This window comes from Diadema setosum, chromosome 20 (genome assembly GCF_964275005.1).
Source record: "Diadema setosum chromosome 20, eeDiaSeto1, whole genome shotgun sequence".
NCBI classification, from domain to species: Eukaryota; Metazoa; Echinodermata; class Echinoidea; order Diadematoida; family Diadematidae; genus Diadema; species Diadema setosum.
In genome coordinates this window covers 28546250-28568652 of record NC_092704.1, presented here as the reverse complement: position 1 = coordinate 28568652, position 22403 = coordinate 28546250, and the positions used below count along the sequence as shown (strand labels likewise).

General features: G+C 40.5%; 1 protein-coding gene across 1 annotated transcript in view; it reads right to left on the bottom strand.

Annotated features, from left to right (window-relative positions):
* LOC140244111 (histone deacetylase 4-like) overlaps window positions 1-22403 on the bottom strand; it is a 149084-nt gene that overhangs the window by 11859 nt on the left and 114822 nt on the right. The window contains exons 8-16 of the mRNA XM_072323756.1: window positions 18220-18357; window positions 16810-16919; window positions 15901-16041; window positions 10539-10617; window positions 9280-9406; window positions 8366-8525; window positions 6965-7195; window positions 4129-4171; window positions 1187-1300 (exon numbers count right to left, since the gene is read on the bottom strand). Of these exons, the coding sequence (XP_072179857.1) occupies window positions 1187-1300; window positions 4129-4171; window positions 6965-7195; window positions 8366-8525; window positions 9280-9406; window positions 10539-10617; window positions 15901-16041; window positions 16810-16919; window positions 18220-18357 (1143 nt within the window). The remainder of the gene's footprint in view (window positions 1-1186; window positions 1301-4128; window positions 4172-6964; window positions 7196-8365; window positions 8526-9279; window positions 9407-10538; window positions 10618-15900; window positions 16042-16809; window positions 16920-18219; window positions 18358-22403) is intronic.

The following is a 22403-nucleotide window of genomic DNA, read 5'->3' as shown; positions in this document are numbered from 1 at the left end:
TCTTCAAATTTTCACTGATGTGTTCTACTAATGTTGCTGCTTTCACTCGATCCACATTGCTCTTGGGGTTTATCTTCCCTTTAAGAGTAGTGACCAACAAAATCTGAAAGCATTTTTTAAATTGTTGTACATGCATGCCCATTGTGGCTTCAGGTGGTCAAGCGATGTGATCTGGGTTTGAAGGTAGGAGTGTCTTGGGCTCCCAAGAGATGGGAGGAGGGGGAGGGAGCACAATATATCCCCCATCCCTCCCCCCCCCCCCCACAACCCCCCGACAACCTTATGGCCCCTTTAGAGTCGAATAGTAGGCATAGGGCAATAATTATCGCACCTCAAGGCAAGACCATGTGTTACATGCAGCAGCTGTATAATGCAGATGATCGCGAAGCAAATGAAATAAAATAATAAAGACAACCAACGGAAAAAAAAAAAAAAAAACATCACTAGAGTGTCAATGCACTTTTGAGCTCTACATGAGACTGGTAACAATGTCCAGTGAGTGTCCTACTTTACAAGGAATCTGGGTTTTCATGAGGTCCAGTCAGGCATAGAAAGGGAAACCCCCAGATGTCCAGATAACAACCACATAACAACCATAATTACATTTCACTTTCATTTCACCGGCTCAAGACCAAACTTTACAATGCAATTAAATATTTTATTGACTGCCCAATCCCCAACATTGGCTTGCGATTGTGCATGGATACATTGTATCTTCGCAAAAGTAATGGTCAGCTTTTACAACTTGTTTCTATTCCTAATGGACTGCAAACTTCCCCACTTTGACAAATGACTGGATGTCTATGACAAAGTACTTGTGGCAATAAACACAAAATACTGCACCAGGTCTTTTAAAAGTTTGCCCAAGTATTAAAGAGAGACCTTGACGATCACAATAATAAACTACCTTTGTTAATGCGATGCCCTGCCTACCCTCCCCCATATTTGGTATTCAGCAGAAATTGGTCAAGCAGCAAAGGATGAGTGTGTGGCTGTTAACCAAAGCATGCAACAACAGCAGAGATGAAACATTTGCCATACATTCTCAAGCTTGGCATACATTCGCAAGAGAATATAGTCATGCAAGGGAAGGCAGACAAAATAGGAAATGTTGACGTTGGGTGAAGGGTGCATGGAGGGGGTGCATGGAGTGGGAGGGGAGGGGGGAAAGAGTGCGTATGTATACCGGTGGTGAACTTGTATTTCGTGAGGGTGTGGTCGTTGAGCGCCAAGGAGGGGATGCTGGACGCAGCGGGCGAGCTGCGCACTCGCATCAAAGGACGGTGACCCCCAATGAGCCCTGGAAGAAATACACACGATCACAATGCAGACAGGTAGGCGAGGTGATGCGGGGAGTATCGAAGGAGGAGGAGGTGGGGGGGGGGGGGAGAAGAGAACGAGGAGGAGGAGGACAAGAGATAGAAAACATGGGTGAATGCAACCACACAGATAGGAATGAGTTTGTGTGTAAGTGTGTGTGTGAGACAAAAGAGAGAGATAGATAGAGAAATATATGTGTGGAGACAGAGAGGAGATAGGGAGAAAGAAGAGATGTACAGATGGAGAGACAGATAGAGGAATAGACGTATAGATTGAGACAGAGATACCAAAGGAGAGAGAGATAGACATTTTCAAGTATATGATTACAGAGACAGACAGCCAAACAGAGTGATAAGGGAGATAGCCCCCCAAAAAGAACCCACTACACATCAGAATCCAACACTTATGCATGAGCATGCCATCGTAAGTGCTACACAATCAACAGATAATAAGTTACAATGACTGCACGGAAACAATGCCGAGACTGCTAGTCAAAGAGAATGCTATTGTAGAGGGTTCCACTCACACCACCCACAGGCACATCGGTACAGACAACAACAAACACAGTGGTGTATGACTGACTGCACACACAAGTTCTCTGATCACAGCAAAGAGAGAATGCCATGCACACACCAATAGACAAGTAGTGCATGGATGATCCCATACACTACTGTTTGTGATGCAGTCACATAGATGAAAGGTAAATACGAGCACACACTGATAACACATTTTCACACAAACATGGATAATATGCATAAAAGGGGATGAACTTATTTGCGGCATTTACACACATACATTACACACAACGCTTGAAGAAAAGAGAAGCAAAGACTCTGCAAATGTCATTTGTATCCCTCTTTAGGGCTGATAATGAAATATTAAATATACATATAAATATTAGGGTACTGCACATTCATCGACATTTACGCCTTTTCACTATTCAAATACAACGCAATACTGGCTTGATAAACTAGATATCTCACCACATTGTCACATGCCATTGCATTTTGTCAAACATTTGAAGTCCTTGCATACATTACATCTAACTTGTGCCTCACCCTACAGTCATACCTCCATCTGTCACCTTACATGGTTACCTATCTAAAGCTAGTGTCTGACGATAAAGGACTCCCAAGGACTATACAGGTTAGCCTCTTCAGTGTTGGCACTCCTCTACCAGAGGGCCCTACCATTATTATTACCCTAGCGTTGCGAAGTACTCATTTATACACCTGGGTCGAGAGGGACATGGTGTAAAAACATCTCGTCCAAGGACGTAAGCACTGGGTGGGAATCAAACTCGGGTCCTCCGATTGGGAGTTGGGAGTCTCATTCACTATGCCACAGTGCCCCCACTACAATAAGATGGGGTTTTGTCAACGCTGGCTAGTTCAATCTCCTACGCTCTGTGTGGAGACGTCCTTACTCCCCCACCCTCAATCTTTATAGAATTTGGCATTGCTACATAGTTATAGGGACAGGGTAATTCTGATGTGCCTTTGCCTATCAATGCAAAACAGATGCACAGACAAACAGACAGACAAACAGAAAGACACACACACACACACACACACACACACACACACACACACATGCACGCACAGAGGATGGATACGAAAAGACTATGTCATTGAAAATAGTTGCCAACTGCAACACGTAAAACCAACAAAGAAATATCATATGTACTAATGCACAGTCCCACAGTTTAACCCTAAAGGGGCCGGGCTTTTTTGGCTATGCTCAGACCGGGGGGGGGGCGGATTCCGCCCCCCCCTGAGATCTCGGCCATCGGTGGTGCGATCGCGATGAAATTTTGCATGCGTGAGACCCGCGTCATAATCTACAAGATTGTGTTATAAGATTTTTTGAAACAATCAATTTCTAATTTTAATTAATTAATTATGCAAATTAAGCTCAAGGTGATATTTTAGCTTAATTAAAAGCATTGAGAGTCTAATTTTTGATCTGTAAATCTGTTTTAGCATATTCAACAATTGTACATCACAAAAACTTCCAAAACTCATTTCAATTCTTATGTATTTTATTGTTTTCAGAATTTCTTATGTATTTCTTTGTTTTTCAACTTTTGTTTTTTCTTTGTTTTTTCATTGGAAATTGTCACTGACCACTTTTCTACCATAATTAGCTCAAAATTAATCAATGAAAGTGATTAATTGTAAAAATAATCAGGTTTTTATGCCTTTCATGACAGAGCACTGTTTTCCATAGGAAATGTACACAAAATCACAAAATTGTGCCCGTTTTGGAGCGACATTCCATTACAAAAATGGGCGTGGCTTCGCAAAAGTATGCACGGACGTTGCAAATTTGGTCTCAAAAGTTGCGCGAGACTTGAACGAAGAAAGTCAAGAAGCCTCGCGATGAGGCCTTCTCGCGTTACAGAATTATAGCGCGAAACGTCGAGGGGGGGGCGGATTCCGCCCCCCCCCCGGCCCTTTTAGGGTTAAAAAGCATACTGAAGGAACAAATAATATTTTGGATATGGTGAAATTGCATACATTATAAGCGTGCTGAATTACATTCAGGAAAAAAGTATAGTTTTTAATGGAAACATTTTGCTTTTAATGGATACTTTGATGAAGAAAATACAACAGTTAATACCCAACAGATGCACAACTTGGCAGCTCTGATAAAGGCATTTGAAGGACAGCATACATGAAGCACACTTTACATTTAAAAACAGCACACATTAATAGTAGGTGACTGAATATGGTGTAGATGTGCGCTGAAAATGCACAAGCTTAAAGGAAATACAATTTTTAAAGGTTTTTTTTTTTCATCTCTCACCTGTTTTTGACATTGTCGATGACCTCATGACATCTAAATGGTCCTGCATTTGTAAAAAGAGAAATATGTTCAGAGAGAAAATCTTAACAGATACCAGCATTTTGTTGAAAGGGAGATATGAAGAAAATACAATGCATAGATAACACACACTGAATTATTAAAACAAAGAAAACAATTCATTACAACATAAGAGTTCATCAATATATCTTTTTCTCTCACAGTCCAGTTATGACTTTCATGTGTGACAAAGCAAGTTGTATATTTCAATGATCACCAACTACTGACTATTTAATGAGGCCAAGATGGCACTCCCAACTGCTGGGGGCTCTTGACCCGAATCTAGTGCAATCCATTGAATGAATGAATGAACGAACAAATGAACGAACAAATGAATGAATGGATGGTTGATGAATGGATGGATGGATGGATGAATGAATGAATGTATTGAATGAATGACTGGATGGATGGACGGATGGATGGGTGAGTGAGTGAATGAATGAATGAATGAATGAATGAATGAATGAATGAATGAATGAATGAATGAATGAATGAATGAATGAATAAATAAATAAATAATAAGTGTTGGACCACTTCCCACATTAGACACAGGTTGCAACAGAACTTTAACCGACATCAACAACACATACACGCTGTATCTCCTGTTGGTTTAAGATTACACTCAATCTACTCCAAATTGCACTAGTGCAGGTATTGTTTGGCATTGGATGGTTATGTGCGTGAGTGAGTGGGGGGAGGGCAGGGGAGGAAGGGGAATATGTGAAACCATAGATTACGTAACTTTCAAGCACAAGCATGATTAAGTAGGGCTGTCAACATTCCCAAATCCAATTCAGGGCCTGTGTATAATAATATGCAATCCAGAATTCAGAGTGGGGATTTCTCCTTTTTTCCCCCTCTTTGGGATCAGTTACATCACACCTCTTTTGTTTTTTCTTCATACAACAGAAAGAATGGAAGGACCAGCAACAAATATCTGTCTGGCATCAAGAAGTTGCTTGTACATTCCATGAACTGTGAGAAAGTTGGGGCAATTTTTATTAGGGTATTGATGCAACAGGCACAGCCAATGGTTCACAGGTATCAAAATACTGGAAAACATAAAGAATGAAAATTGTCTCTCTTCCGCTATCACAATCTTTTCTTTCATATGTGTCTATGTTTGTGTGTAACATATCAACATTTTCCCTGTTTACACCAGTGCATACACAGAAAATACAACAGGTCACTGAATAATGTATAATATGAAAAAAAAAATGAGGTTAACACCCTAACATGTAATAAAAAATCAATTCTACGTGATAATCACATTTTTATATATGACGAGATTGCCAGATCATAAACACGCAATACACAGAAATCCTGGTACATTGTGTTCTGAAAACTGGATTATTTCATGCACTCTTTATAATAAAACACGGTGCATCGAGTATTTCTTTAGCATTTTCACTACTCCCCACTATACTTAGAAATTTGATATATCAAACACTGTGAATCAAATATCACTATTTTTCGTGTTTTTTATTTTTGTTTTTTGGTTGTTTTTTTACGGGTATAGTTCTCTCTTTATATTCTCTTCGTAACAATGTGAGCTGGTGTCCCACATCAATCAGATATGATTAGATGCCACATACAGTGTAAGAAGGAGACTGCATACATGTATGTATCAAAGGCTAATGAAAAAACCTGTTAAGTTAAAACCAGTGCCTGGGCATTAAAAATGTTGACTTTACCTGAAACACATACAAGTGGCTTCAATCAATGTAGAAATACAAGGTATTAGAAGAGTTCATAAGTGAAGACTGAGGAAAATCAATGTCAAAAAGTTTATGAATATTCAAAACCTTGGTTAAATCCATGTGTCATCACTACCTGATAAGAAGACTGCGAACATTTGTGATGTCACAGTAGAGGAATATCAAAGAGGTACACACAGAATTCAGCATATTTTCAGTTTTCTAGTACGATTAAAGAGCACTTGACTTACTTCTTTAAGATCATGAGAATAATACTGCCCTTAACATATATGCAGAACATGGTAAAGGAATTTGTACTTTTCATTTAAAAAAAAAAAAAGAAGAAATTATATGGAATTCTCGATACTCTCTATTTGGGGTGACTTCCCCTTTAAAGGGGAATTCCAGACCGAATGAAAGTTAGTCTGAAAAGAAAGAGTGACATTTTCTAAGCAGAACTACGAAAATTTGATGAAATTAACCCGTTGAGGATGGTTTGATTTTGCTACAACACGCATTTCCCATAGACGCTTGCCCGAGTATACTCGGGACTTGTCCTCAGTGGGTTAAGAAAGCTGAACAGTCAATATGAATATGCAAATAGTGAATTGATGGTGTGATTCCCTAACAACTTGCCATACAATTAGTATATACAATTTTTTAATTTCTTGCTTTTGTTCAAAGCAATAATGCCCCAGTCTCAAATCCTGATATATCTTCCTGATCCTATTCTGAAGTTATTCAACCAGGAATAACATTATATTCACTCTTTTATGGCAGAAAAACTGAATTTTTGTCCCTTTTTTGGGTACATGATCAATGGAAACTTGTGAGGTGATGATGCCATCAGCTTACTCGTTTACACAGTTGTATCAACTGTTCAAGAATTGTGATGCCAAAATCAGTGAATCTTTGAAATTTCGTAACTTTCTTACTTTTAATCCAACACTGATCAGAGTTTCACTGTTTTTCTTGTCATATTTTACTCTTTCTTTTAAGACCAACTTGGAACCAGATTGTGGAATTCCCCTTTCAAGCTCTGCCAAGAGAGAGCAGCTGCCGTGTTTCTGCCCCGCCCTTACCTCCCGACCCCTCGCGGTCTCCGCCGCCTCCTCCTCTTCCTCCTCCTCCGTGATGTCGATGGGTTCCTGCTTGATCTGGATGGAGGTCTTCAGGGCCTCCTTGGCCTTGGACGGAGAGGGCCTTCCAGGGGAACCAGCCACGCCCGCCGCCGCTGTGGCTCCCACTTCCGACTCTGACTCCTCTGCCTCCCGCTCCTCCTGGACTCGATCCTCTCTCCTCTCTTCCACCAGCTGAGGACCAAGGGATGTGCAAAAGAGAAGTTGGCATAAATGGCTCAAATTGGTATGAATTGATGCTTGGATTTGAAAAAAAAAAAGAAAAAGAAAGATGCTCTGATCTACACAAAGTCGATCTTTGAATAATGATTCCTCCACATGTTGTGAAACTTGAGGAAGGAAATCATCTAAGATTTTATATCATATGATACCACTACACCAGGGGTGGAGGTAAGAGGAAGGGTACAAATTCAAGTAGAGATGAACCTGCCCTCTTCTCTCCTACTACTGCATCAGCTGAGGACAAGGATGCAATAAGATCAGTACAAATGGATATTTTTATGGCAAAGGGGACGGTATGACATTTTAATCACTGACTTCCATTGCCTTTCTTTGGGCTTGGGTCGGTTCACTCGAGTTAGGGACTCAACTGTGATTTTCAAGATCACAAAATGTGACTAGCAAAGAATGTTGACACTCTAAAAGGAGAAGAGGTGGTAGGGGCACATCTGATCTGACAAAGATGTAAACTGAAGATTTGCGGATATCTCACTGGATAATGAGGCAAGTAAGAGCTTTGAGCTCTGCTCTCATATTACAAGGGCGATGGTCCAAGTCCCAGCTGGCATATCGGTGGTGCCTCGGGGCAAACACTTGTTGTTGCTAATGTTACTCTCCAGCCCACGCATGGAGAGATGAAACAATGTCAGGTTGTCACAGTGCCAACGAGATAACAACCTGCCCAGAATGCTCTTAATTTAAAGAGGGCTTAATTGGGGCAAACTCTGTCAAAGGGTGCTACAGACCCAGTATCGTTTGGGTACCATGGTGTGGGAAGGTTGGCCCAGCTTGGATATATTCAAGAATGCCAGTCATGAATTGTGAACAGCTTAATCATTGATCTCTTGGATAGGCACACACACACAGCCAGAGAATCTTGACTGGAGTCAACCATCACCGATGAATGTACATTTCAGTGTGCATATTCGCCAACCAGTGCTGTTCTTGGTTTTTCAAATGTGCCCCGGTGGGCAACACATGCTTTGGGCCATGAATCCCTTCACTACCAGGCCTTTTAACTATACTCGATACACTTCAGAGCGCAAACTATGTAGAGAAAGAAGGATGGGGTGAAAAGTCTTATGCATCATTCATGGCAGAGAGATCCAAGGATAGTGGTCTCACCTTCTGATGAGCAAGGTTGTTGATGAGCTGGTGTTGCTGTAGTAACTGCGAGTGGTGGTGTGAGAGGAGCATGGAGTGGGGGCGCTGCGTCGTCGGCGCCTGCTGGTTGTTTGGCAGCGGGGCTGAGTGGGTCCGCACCAGTGGTCTGTGCGTTATCGGTCTGGCGGGACCAAGCGGCACGGAGGAGGAACGAAAGCAAAATCACCATACACACGATATTGAGAAGTGATTCACTTTTGACAGTTTTAGCTGCCACAGCATATAATGCAACACAAGCTGTCTCCTTCTGACACATTTTGTAGATACAAAAACTCAAGCGCAAATCTCCCAAGTCAATTAATATCCATCCCACCCTCCCCACATACAGACGAACAAATACGCTTATAGACACACCTGCATCTGCAAAATTCAAGAGGAATTTATCCCAAATATACACATGGAGTCAGTGAAAGCACAAATCTCAGTAGTACTCATCAGTGAAGTTTGAGGAAAATCAGACACTCCATCCAAACGCTACAAAATTTCAAAGTTTCAGCTAAATTCATGTGTCCTCATTGCTTCATAAGATGACTATGATTCCTTATGTCACAGTATAGCACTGGTATAAAGAAAATAGAGGATTCAACATAGTTTCCTACTTCTAGCATACATAGAGAGAGTGCATACACTACCTCTTGCAAAAGGGAGGAGTAATAAAATTACCCTTAACATATGTCAATAACAAATTGGAGGAAAGGGTACTTTCCATTTCAGAAGAAAGATGAAAGTGTAAGTTACTGTGCCCTGTTTCTACAAGTAAAATGTTCAGCATTATTGGTGAGGTAAAGTGGGATTTTAGTATACAGAGCATCAAAAAAAAAAAAAAAAAAAAAAAAGAGGATAAGATGATGGACAGCGTTGCCATGGAAACAGACCTGATTGGCTTGGGATGGATTCCGACGGATGCAGCTGATATGGCAGCGGTCTGGGCCTGCTGGTAGTCCTGGAACGTCATGCCAGGCAGTAGGGCTGGGTTGATACCGGCTAGGGACAGCGAGGCACCTGCTGTGAGATTGGCAGAGAATGAGGCATGGTGTCCTTTAACCTGTTGAGGGTGGACTGATTTTGCTACAACACGCATTTCCCATAGACATCTGCCCGAGTACACTCGGGACCGGTCTTCAATGGGTTAATGATATTGCATCTCATTTACAGTCTGCCATCATTATCATTTTATACAGTATATCCCCACTCTGTATTCTCACACTTTACCAACTCTCATTCTTGATGTGTTCTCAAGCTCTCCTCTAATCCATTTTGCACCCATCAGATGTATCATGTTACTGGAAGTTTATAATGTAAATTTAATGTAAAGTGTGTGTATATATATATGCGCGTTGTTGTGAGGGAATATATCAAGTCACGAGCAGTCTGATCCTACGTGGATGCAGTCACGAATCTTGCTCTTTGTGAGTAACAGCAGAACACAAAAAAAAAAAAAGGAAGGGAAGAGAAAGATATATAGGGAGATAGGTAGATAGATAGATAGATAGATAGATAGATAGATAGATAGATAGATAGATAGAAAGATAGATAGATAGAGATTGATAGATAGAAAGGTAGATAGATAGACAGATAGGTAGATAGACAGATAGATAGATAGATAGATAGATAGATAGACAGATAGATAGACAGATAGATAGACAGACAGATAGATAGATAGATAGATAAATAGATAGAGATAGATAGATAGATAGATAGATAAATAGATAGACAGATAGATGAAGAGAAAGACATTGATAGACAGACACAGAGAGATAGAGTAATATGTGTGCTTATTTGTATACGCTAATGTGTGTGAGCATACATATGGGTACGAACAGGACAGAAAAATTGCGTGCACATGCTTTTATGTGTATTAACTCTTACCAGCTATGAACATGTATCATACTTGTTAATAGCTTTCTTCTTGAGAAACCTGTTATCGTTACTCTCCTTTTATTTACTTGCCCTTTTTTTTTTATTGCGATATTGCTCTAATGCGGAGGTCCTTGCATCCAATTTGATGAAAATATCGTCCAGTTTGTCCCATATCTACTGTACGCATATAGCTACCAAGGTGCATAGATATAATGATGCATGACAATGGAAGCGTTGCCAATTTGAAGAGTGGAAAGGTGGGACGTATACTTACCAGGCACTGTAGGAAGGTATGCATTGAGAGGTGCAGCTCCGATCATAGTAGCAGTCGGCAAACAGGGCTTCACGGGACCCTGTATCATAAGGAAAGGAGAGACGATTTCAAGTTAGGATGGTGTGCCTGTTTCCCCCGTACGCGTCCTCCTGAGTCCTTCAAATAGATATCTACACCACTTCAAACTCGGCATGCAGCCCCAGAAGAGGCAACACACAATTTAAACTTACACTATATGCTGAACTACAGATCAAGGGATTCAAAGGTGTGGCTTTTAACTCCTTTTTCCCTGTATTCAAATGCTTACTAGGGTATCTACCGCTGTCCCTAATAAAGAAACTATCACTACTGGACGCCTTTTGAATTGACGTCCCTTTCTGGATGTTGAGAGGAATGTGAAGGCAAAATTTCACGCCGCATCCGATCGATCTCCCTCCCCGAGACGGGAGTAAGGGAGGACTGGTACCGAGATCATGGCAATCATGTGAGAACATTATCATGATGCAGGAAACACCTGCAGAAATGATATCACAACATCCACTCCCGGGATGATTTTGCCGCCGCAGAAGTTTATCGTCTTGTCCTGCACCAAATTGGCAACACTAATATTCATTGCACAATCCACACTGGAGAGGGATTGAATTGAACCTGCTATGTTCAGTCACTGAATGTTAAATAACAAAGACGGCAAAATACACGATCAATACACAAAGAAGACAGAGATGAGAAAAAACAGCATATCCGGTACTAAAACGAAGGACGCACTTTGCAACAGATTATACGAGATGACATCCTCCTCGTTAGCCAGACATTATTTCCATCATCAAACTTTTTTATGGGTGTTCCTGAATGTTAAAAAACAGCCATGATTAGTTTCTACTGGTACAACTATGGAATATGTGTATGTATGGGCATGAATATGCACGAATGTATTTTTGTATGTATGTGTATAAATAAATAAATATATTATATATAAATCCATATGCAAACATATATCTCTCTATCTGAATATAATCTATATACCTTCTTCTCTATGATTTTCAGATCAGAGATGCAACCCTTTCTTCATAGAAAAACAAACAAATATCAAAAAAAAAGCAAAAAAATAATTGTAATATTGGGTGAGGGGATTGAGACATGATAGCAGACCACAAGCATATGTGCAGGGGAACAAAAGGAAAAAGTAAAGAAAAAAAAATCCTTCCCTGTTTTGAGGTAGAAATGTAGAGAACAAAAGAAAAAATCCCCAACAACTGGATAGGAAATGATAAACTGCAAGGATAGAGTGTTTGCCAAGTATACCTGTGGACTGAAACTGCGATATAGGAGAGAGGCAGAGATAGGAGAGATATATATGAGACATGGAGATAGTCAGTCTGAGAAAAAGAGATGGGGAATGGGAAGATATAGGAGATATATATATATATATATATATATATATATAGGCTATACAAACTAGAAGAGAGATAGATGTACATATGGGAGAGAGATTGATAAATATAGAAATATATTGTAGAGTGACAGATATAGGAGAGAGATAGAGAGGAGAGATAGAGAAGGGAGAGAGTAAGAAAAAAGAGAGAGAGACGGAGATAGGAAAGAAAGAGATAGGCGATAGACAAAGATAGGAGAGAAATAGATATTGGACAGAGATACATACAAGAGAGAGAAAGAGAGAGATAGGAGAGAAATATATATAGGAGAGTGATAGATATAGGACAGAGATAGACATACAATATATAGGTGAGAGAGATATAGGAGAGAGATATAAGGCAGAGATAGATATAGCAAAGAGTAAAAGATACATGAGAGAGATAGTATAGAAGAGGGGGGGGGGGGGGAGAGAGAAAGGAGACAGATAGAGATAGGAGACAAAACGGGGGTGGGGGAGAGGGAGGTAGGAATCATATCAAAATGTCATCTTCAGGACAACAAAAGACAGGAAAAAAAGATGGCAATATATCAAATTTTCAGTCTTTCATTTTTTCTATGTTATTTATAGTAAACATCTTATTGTTTTACGACACAAAGAATAGTACGAAAGATTCACTGTCAAAATCTCATTTGTATACTCAGCCTGCATGCGCGTACCCATACATTTGTAATCAGGAACATATTGTAAAACGAAAATTGCCCAAAGCTATACATATGAGAAAGTGTATGCAACGGGTAGACAAGACGGGATGTTTTAAAGCATGGAAAACAATCTGTTTCCACCCAAAGTCAGCATCTAGTCACTGACAGATTCCCCCCCCCCCCCTTTCTTCTAGAGCTCAAATGCATGGTTGACACTATACTACGTGCTCCCTTTTACGGCTGTGAAACATGAGAGACCACTTCCAACAGTATTTCCTTGTGGTACAAAAAAAGAAATGCACATACTTTGGCCTCCAAAGCATGCTCCCTTTGACAAGATGATGCCAAGTTCCTGTAATTGGAAAGTTTACTTTCATTCTCTGTAGGTTTGAAGGTCAGCGCATTATAAACAAGAAAACGTGACCAGCACATGCACTAGCAATCTAATACGGTGCACTAGCAATCTAATACGGGTATACTTTGCAATGTTTATGTTTTGCAATGTTTATATTTTTGCGAGTTTCATACGTCAACTCAATTAACAACTGGCCAAAAAAAAAGAAGAAGAAGTTATTGCCTTCTGTAACACAAATGCATTGTGTATCCTATACAAGAGGGGAAATTGCCAAATCTTTTGGAAACTCTATAAGCACTTCTCTCTTGTTCTTTCACTATGATTCTAGATCGCGAATCCAATCATTCACAAAATTGTCTTTCACGTCCAAACTTGCGAAATATTATGCTTGTGGTATTCATGGGAAGACTTATTCACTAAGGTAATATGCATGGTAAGACTCCGCTGGGTCCAACAGATATATCAATGAATTTTTATGCCGCTGAACACGCTAAACTGAAAATGGGTCTTTATCTTCTAATAGGGAGTAATGGGCCAAGATCTATTTGTGAGCCATTGCAACACCCTGGCTCGGCGTGCTACTTCTCTTGATTGGGGGTGATGTGATATTTCGATGCGATGTGACCCCACCACACGACTGGTGTGATTTGCCTTTGATGCTTCAGCTTATTTAACCCATTGTTACCAATGAATTCACTAATTTTCATATAAATTACGAGTCTAAATTTTCCACACCGAGATCAGATAAGGTTGCCTACAGAAACCAGAAAGCTCCACTGAGTTTTTTCCACAGAGCAACAATAAATGCATGCAAACTGATTTAGGCATTAGCACTCCATTTTTGGAGAATCTAGACTTTTATACAAGAACAACAAGGCTGATGGATGAATGGAAAGGTGGGGTGGGGTTTGTATATGTTACCAGGCTGTGGGGGGGGGGGGGGGGAGGGTAACTGGCTTCTCTATACTGCGTTTTGAGTGCCAGAATCAACTTTAGAAGTGTTCCCATTATCATCATGATCATTTAGCATATATGTTGCCAAGTCACAAATCTCTTTATGGTTGAAAAAGTTTGGCAACTAACGCTCCACTCCATTCCGCCCCACCCCCGTTTCCCCCTGTATGTCCATCTCCAATTCCATATCTTACCCCACCCCCACAGACCAAATAGAGAAAGTCAACACACCATCCACTCCGTGTTTGTTTATCCTTTTTCTCTCTCTGTCTTTTCTTCCTTCCTTCCTTTTTTTTTTTTTCTTTTTACTGTTTATTTTCTGGAGGGGAAAGAGTTTCGTGAATTACTGGGAAAGTTTTGGAGGGCAGCGTGCCAAGGCAATCTATTCTGACATACACAGCTGTGCAGTGCCAATATTTCGGATTAGATACAAACATTGTTCATACTCAACAACACTCAGGAGAATATCTCCCTGTAATTCTCACCACAGATTGCCAAATGCATCGAGTGAAGACAGGGTATTCCGATTCAAAGAAGGATAAATATTGTTCTGCTATTAGAAGGAAACATATGATTTGGATGTCACGTCACAAATTGCTAGCAGCGCCACATATCAGGCAAGCGACAGTGTATGAAGTGTATGATACAAGGTTGTACATCAGATCAAACAGTGCTGTTCAACAGCTCTACAAATAGTTACTCTGTCATACATTCAAAACTTGGATTGCAACTGCCATGTGACTTGTCTTGTTATTACAAATGAGTGTGTCCCTGATCACAAGTAAAAAAAAAAAAAAAATGTTCTCTTCATCTAGCTCTAGTTACTCTGGGAATCTGGTGTGAAAGTAGCCAGAAATTGCATTAGGGGTACAAATCCGAAATTCTAAGTACACTTCACGGCACAAGACAAAAATCACTGAACTGAATGACAGCTCATATGATAAGATAGAAAAATATGACAAGGTAGATCTCTACAAACAAAACAAAATAAAGTAAAATAAAACCTAGAAAAGTCTCTGTGGAATGCATACTTTTTTTTTTGGACTTCCTTTGGGTTTTTTTTTTTTTTTTAAATCCCACTTGAACATTATGAAATACTTATATCTGTTGTGGCAGAATGCGATGAAATACACTGATGGAAAGTTGAATGGTAAAGTCATGACATCAGCCAGGTAAAGGACTTTGAACATCTTTGAACAAACTTCAGGCAACCGATGGAGAGGAGTACTTAGCTTAATAGCGCACAAGTTAGAGATCAATTGCCGAGATCCGCTGTTATTTCGCGCATTTCTCCCCCTCCTTCAAAACTGAGAGCGAATCTGATAAATGAAACCAAATTCTTGGCGAGAGAGGTCTCAGCTCGCACGCCATACCACACTTGGCTGTGCGGGCAGGAGGGTTGCTCTCTCAAAACTTGGCAGCGCGTCCATGGGGCGAAGACGTGCCGAGACCGTCCATGAATGAAGTAATCAGACAACAGGACGTCCCCGAACTGGCGTAGGCCAATTTTGAGGGGGCGAGAAATTGGGGGAGGGCCCAAGGGGGGAAAGTGTGGAGGAAGAGGGAGGGGGAGGGAAGGGGTAAGGGGTAGGAGTATTGTGAAATGGCAAACTGCAGGGCTCTCTGCATCGGCACAGAGCTCTCTGCATTGATGCCTCATTCCCTCACTAATCAGCACATTGCAAATGACAGCCAATTTGGGAAACTAATGACCTCTGAACCTACGACCTTTGAACCTATGGCCTTTGTGGATATCTAATGAGAGTTCAAAGGGGAGAGCCTTCAGAGTTAAAAGCTGAAGGGGTCTGCCTTTATCAAAATTTGCAAGATTCACCTCAACATCTCATTTGAACGTGGGACAACAAGAAGATGCTCTTTTAATGTGAGCTGAGCTGTGATTCCAAAGCAAGTTTTGAGAGAATGAGAGAAAAAAAAAAAGAAGAGAGAGAAACAGATATATGTAAATGAAGATCTTACCAAAGGAGGGGAGTGTTGAGGGTTGTTTGCAGCTGGAATTCCAATGGAAATGTTCGGTAGGGAGGGTGAGGTGTAGAGGTCACTGGCGGGTCCACTGAAGAGGCGCTGTTTCAGTAGCATCTTAGGGGCACTGCTTGCTTCCTAGAAGAGGGGGACAAGTTAACATCAGCACAATCCTCTCAACAGCTCTAAATATAGGACCACCACCAGTATAAACAGATGAAACGAGGTTACCATCACAACCAAATGAAGTTTCAACACAATTGTGGCTTTAATAACAGTCATTTGCGCGCCTTCCAAATCGACATGAAATTTCCTCTGGATCCAACATCAAGAAGAGGTAGAATCAAATCCCAAGTTTATTCCATGTGAGGTGGAAAGTCACAGAGTTGGATGCAATTTCCATGAAACATTCAAAGACATCCCAATCTTTCCACACAGAATGCCTGCCCTGGCTTTTTCAATCTGAACAGTATGATTTGAATTGTACCCTAAAGATGCTTGTAGGTGCTGGACAAGCAATGACTGATTAGAGATTTCGATGTCAATCTCGCATTCACCCACAGCCAACCAACACATCTCAGTCATGTCAGTTTTTGGTTAGAAAATCACATAATTTCAGTGAATGATGCTTGAACTAAATCCCTACAACGGACTGAGCAGTAGCACTCAAATGCTTGATCTCTACAAAACTATTGGAAGCCTGTACACATTGGTCTTCTTTCACAGTCCTATGTGAGAGTAAGGGCATTCACGATCAACTCGGTCCCTTATTAGAGATTTTCAGACTAAGCTGATTAAAACCATCTACACAAACACTCGCACATGCACAAATAATTTACAGCAGCTGATAAATGTGCATCAATGGTGATTTGAAGAATTATGAAAAGTTGACTGCGAGTGCCATACCTCTGGAAGTGCAGCAACCGGTACACCGTTGGGACTGTCGGCACCAGCGGCGCCTCCGCTCAGTGGAGAGCTGGGTCCTGATCCAGGAGCGCTATTCGATGATGTGTCTACTGCCAAGAAGAAAAATACCAACAACAACAACAAATGCAGACACATTAACGTGATCCTTCCGTAACTATGTAGTTAAAGTGTGTGCGCTTCTCATTCAATTTCATTTAAATTCTACCTGTGTGAGCTGGACGCATAATCTTCATCAGAGCAATAACCTCTTAACTCAATTCATAATGTGTGAAATGAACATTTGTGCCTCATGATTCTATTAACACACTTTGAAAATTTGATATAAGAACATTTAAGTTGCTCCTAATGACCTACATTTGGTGACCCTTACACAGCAGTAACTACAAGACTGACACAGCTTCCTCTATGGCAAACAATGCAAACAGTTCACCTCCTTTCATAATATTCCCTCACTATTTAAATATCAGTTTAACACCTCTCTCATTCTCTTCTTTCACAACCTCTCACTCTACCCCTTCCCATCCTCCCCCTTCCAATTCCCTTCTTGTTATCTCTGTTAAAAGAGAAGGGGGAGCTTGCCAGAATACTCTAGGATGCAACGGATTATAGTAGGCTGCTGTAAACTGTAAATCGCACGAGTGAATTGCCACCGTGACACTTGGCATGCTCAGCCATGCGACCGAGTATCACACTTGTTTCGTGAACTCTGGGGGTGGGGAATGGGGTTGAGTTTATCTGCTGTTGCTGAGAGCAATCGTGTCCAAACAGTCAACTCGTATGGGCTCAATTCAACCCACTTTTCTTGGTATCAAAGTATCATGGCTCTAGCTTAATAGGCAGAAACATTTCAATAGTCAACAAGAGCAGATCACCACGCTTCTAGTACCAAACGCTAGCATTTTTGGTAGGTGTCAAGGAGTGTTAGAACAGCAACAGCAGTGTGGGAGAGCTCTCAAAATCCTCTTAAGACTTGCTGACTAGCAAAGAAGAATCAAAACTAGGAGGCTATGTTGTTTCTTTCGAATGGAATCAAGCATCCTCACACTATGTAACCTTTTAGGTATCGACAGAAGATCATTGCACGTTTGCATGCCAGTGGCAAGTAAATATTTAATGCGGCACATTGATGGCTAAAATACAGTGGAGGCACCCCTCCGGCATTATGGACAAAATGTCAACAACTTTTTCTATCGACAGAATACATAATGAGCTTCATATTCATTCTAGTGTCTGTATGTTGTAGAGTACATACTCGAGTCTATGGAAATAATTGCACCTTTACTTGTCACATCATTGCGTAAGTTTTATACAGCGAGCTGTCTGCAGCTACTTTTTGAAACAAGGTCTACAAGCAATTATACAAGAACTCGTCCATGTCTGTGGACTTACAGTTCAGCTCCCCGCTGAGCGGCTTGCGTTTGAGGGCGTTGGGTCCGTCCCTCCGCCTGAGCAGCGGGCTCCCGTGGGTCCGCCGCTCCGTCACTTTCTCCTTCAGCCGCGATCTCACCTTCAGGTTGGAGTCAGATGCTGCATTGAGAAACGAGAGACAGAAGGAGACAAAGTAAATTAAGGTGCGGGAAGTAAGTTGCTTGATTCTTACATCTGCAGTCATATTGATGGGGCAATCTTAGCAAAGTTATCTGCACTTAATCCCTTCTGTCGCATAAAAGCTAGTGAGTGTTTCATAATAACTAAAAAGTTAGAACAATAGTTCACACTTTCTGAGACAACTACCTCGGACAAAGGAAATTACATTAGTACCACACACTAAAGATGAAAATACCGCATTTCCAAGAAGCTCTCATTTCCGATATAAAAGGACAAAAATATGCAAAAATGTTACTCGATAGTGCCACTTGAAAGTCATACGGATGGATTCCATGAGCTACAATATGTAAGGAGCCCTTCCATTCATGCTAAGCACTTTGTGTGCGCATTTCTTTCTTTTTTTAATGTAAGAATCAGGAATACTCCTTTGGGGAAAAATGGCAAGAAGAATTAGTAGAATATGAAGAAGTAAATGATGATGACAATGATGATGGTGATTGTGATGATGACGATGATGGTGATTGTGATGATGACGATGATTATGATGATGATGATGGTGATGATGATGATGATGATGATGATGATGATGATGATGATGAAAATGAACACATTTTGTGTGATCATTTTCGTGTGAAAATCATGAACATATACTCCTTTGGGGATAAATGCCAAGAAGAAGAATTAGCAGAATATGAAGAAACAGATTCATGATTTTGATGATGATGATGATGATGATGACGATGACGATACTGATGTTGCTGATGATGAAGAAGAAGAAGAAGCAGAAGAAGAACAACCCTAACAACACCAACTACAAGAACGACAAGAAGAAGAAGAAGAAAGCAGAAGAAAGAGAGAGAGAGAGAGGCATTGCCACTGACGTGTTTATGTACTTTCTGGAAAGATTCAGAAGGCAAATCTGACGTAGTTGCCCTGGGCATGGCAACAATTCAATGACACTCATCCACAGACTTTACTACGTCACCATGGTAACAAGCAATCTCTTTCCATCCTCCTTACATGCAGAAAGAGGCTGTTGAAAGTGATTGCCCCTGTCCACGGGAAATCCCCAGGTTTTCCCTCGCTGCTGAATTGAGCGGGAACAAACGATTACAATCTCAATCAGTTTCTTTGTGAAATGTAAAGTTGATATAACCTACATAATATATATATTCTACATATCTGTTTAAAATTGTCAAGTATTCAGTCATTTCATCATCACACCCTGATCTCGTCTCATAAAAAATAGGCATTATAGAAATTTACAGAACAATTCGAATGACCACAAAACAAAATGAGGAAATAAGTTTTTTTTTTTTTTGCGGTTGTTCTTTCACAGAGTCAAAACTGGATGACCAAATCCCATGAAGCCAAAACTACTACATGATGAACTAATTACATTAACCATTTGCAAAGTCCATGATAAAGGCCTTTTTTTGGACATTCTAAGTAATATACATATGAAGGAATATATGCATGTTTAAGATAACCAAACAGAAGAAATATTAAAGAAACTGGCAACTAGCAAATGAAGTGAACACTTAACCCCTTCAATTTTTCTTTTTTTAAGAAAGCTACAACAAAAGACAAAAGCATGCACATTCAGCATGCAATTTCACATCTTCACTCAACTAAATCCTCATTATCATGACTTTGTATTCCACTGACGACATCACATAAGTTTCAGCCGACGCAACTGATATAGCGATAGTGAAAAGGGTTGCAAAGCTCTAAAACATTGGATGAAATTTGTGTTTGTTTGTTTTTTCCCTGGGAAACAGTTACCAAATCTTGCGATTTCTTTAAAAAAATAAATAAACACCGATTTGACCTCATTATGCATATTTTTCTACAGATGCATGGCAGATACAAGTATCAGGGAAATGCATGGCATTCCGACTCACTTATCAATCTCGCTGCATCAATTCCATCCCCCATCTTCTAAATCATTCACTGCAGGTCCCTGTGGGCACAAACAATTTGCCCCGCAAGTCACAGTCACTGCAAATTTCAGATTTTTAAAAGGACAGAAGAAAAAGCTAACCCTGAGTTAAAGTATGACATATATACATCATCTGAATTTGGAGGTTGGCTGGAGCTGCAGAATGCAGGACCCAGTTTTTCTCTTTCCTTTCTTTTCCTTTTGACAATACGAGGCGAGGGCTGGCTGTAATTTCCTCAGCGCGGAAATTCGTTTGCCACCAACCTTGATTAATTGCCAGACTGCTGAACGCACTTCAGACTCAGAAGGAAGAGAAACTGGAGCGTGCAAGCAGGGAAAAGGTCAGCGTGGGCAAAGGCAGCGCACGGCAACAACAAGAACAACCGCGGCGAGGAAAAGTTGTGTATCGATCAATAATTCAGATCCCGCTCCAGCGGGGCAGCTAAAAATAGCTGAACCCATCAATACATTAAAAAAAAAAAAAGGAAAAAAGGGTAGGAGAAGAGACTTAAAGTGAGTGAGAGAGAGAGGGGGTGAGAGGGGGGTTATGGATATAATATCCTACAGCAAGGAGTGCGGAAAAATTGACAGGGTAGGAGAGTCCTTTACACTCTCGATATGCACCAGGCATGATAGCCTGGTATCATAGCTGATTGTGTATGCATGACATGAGAACATGCAATAGAGTCTCATCAGATGTACTTAGTGGATTGACATTACACACACACACACACACACACACACACACACACACACACACACACAACATCCTAGCAACCAAACCCTCCTCCGCCCCCGCAAGTAAGATGCTCCCTTATGTAACAAAATAACTTGAACTGAATGCGGTACAAGTACGTCCCATTTAGTAAAAACTTCCAGCTTCATAATGACAATGGTAATGATAATAACAATAACAATAACATCTATCATGATAATGATAACAATGATAACAGTAACAATGGGAATAGTGATAAAGAGAGAAAGTTAAATTGTTATGGCCTTTAATAGAAAAGAAGCAAGAGTTTGCTCAAATGGAAATCATCCCTCATGACTGCATTCATACCATATTTCGTCTGATGGAGTGACTCTCTAAGTGGGGGGAAGCAGGTATTTCAACCTCTTTAGACACCACATGATATGACCCGGAGCATAGTGTTCCAGGAGTACGGGACAGCCCCTCCTTTTGAATGCCATCTACTCAAGTGGTATCCCTCCATGTCCAGAGGCAGATCCCACAGATTTTTCATGCAGTATTCCTTTTTCTAAGCCTGAACAGAAAAATTTGCTTTTGATAACTCTCAATGAAGGACTTGCACATTGATTTGTTTTGTTCTTTTTTCCCCCCCCCCCCAAAAAAAAAAACCCCCAGTAGCATTGTATGCTAGTAAGCAAGTACCTGACTTTAATACGCAATACCCTATCAAGTGTGCGTAGGAGAAACGGGGAGCTAGATTCACTCAAAGAAGTGATGTGAGTCAAGATTTTATAGAACCTAAATCAGTCGCCATCTTTCTACTGTGGATCCATCCCAGCAAAAAAGAAAGAAAGAGTAAGAAAAAATAACAGAAGGGAGGTTTGCTACAGTCACTATAAGTTCTTATATAACATCTGTTCATTCTCTATATATAGGTTGATTGTGGATACAGGTAGCAGGGAAGTTTTGAAGGATGGGTACGAGGTCCACTTACAAAACTTGTGCAAAGATGAACAATTCTATTCTACAGCACTGTTTTTACATGTATATTGTCACATATCCTATAACTGTAAATTCAGACACTGGGGCTCCCTAATGGAAGTTTAAAGGGATGGTATAGTTAAAGCTGAGATTGGGCTCAAGGTTCCCAACTTTTTGTAAGATAATTGAAACCTATTATGAAATATGACAGAGCATACAATTCTAAGAGGAATTCAAAGTGTATTTGATGAAAATTGCTTTTTAAATGGCTGAGATATCCAAAAACAAAGAGGGCCTAATAAAAGGTGGGAGCCATCTTTCTATAGGACTACCTTTGTTTTACTTTGTTTTTGGATATCATAGCCATTTCAAACCGGTTTTCATCAAATAAACTTTGAATTCCCCTTT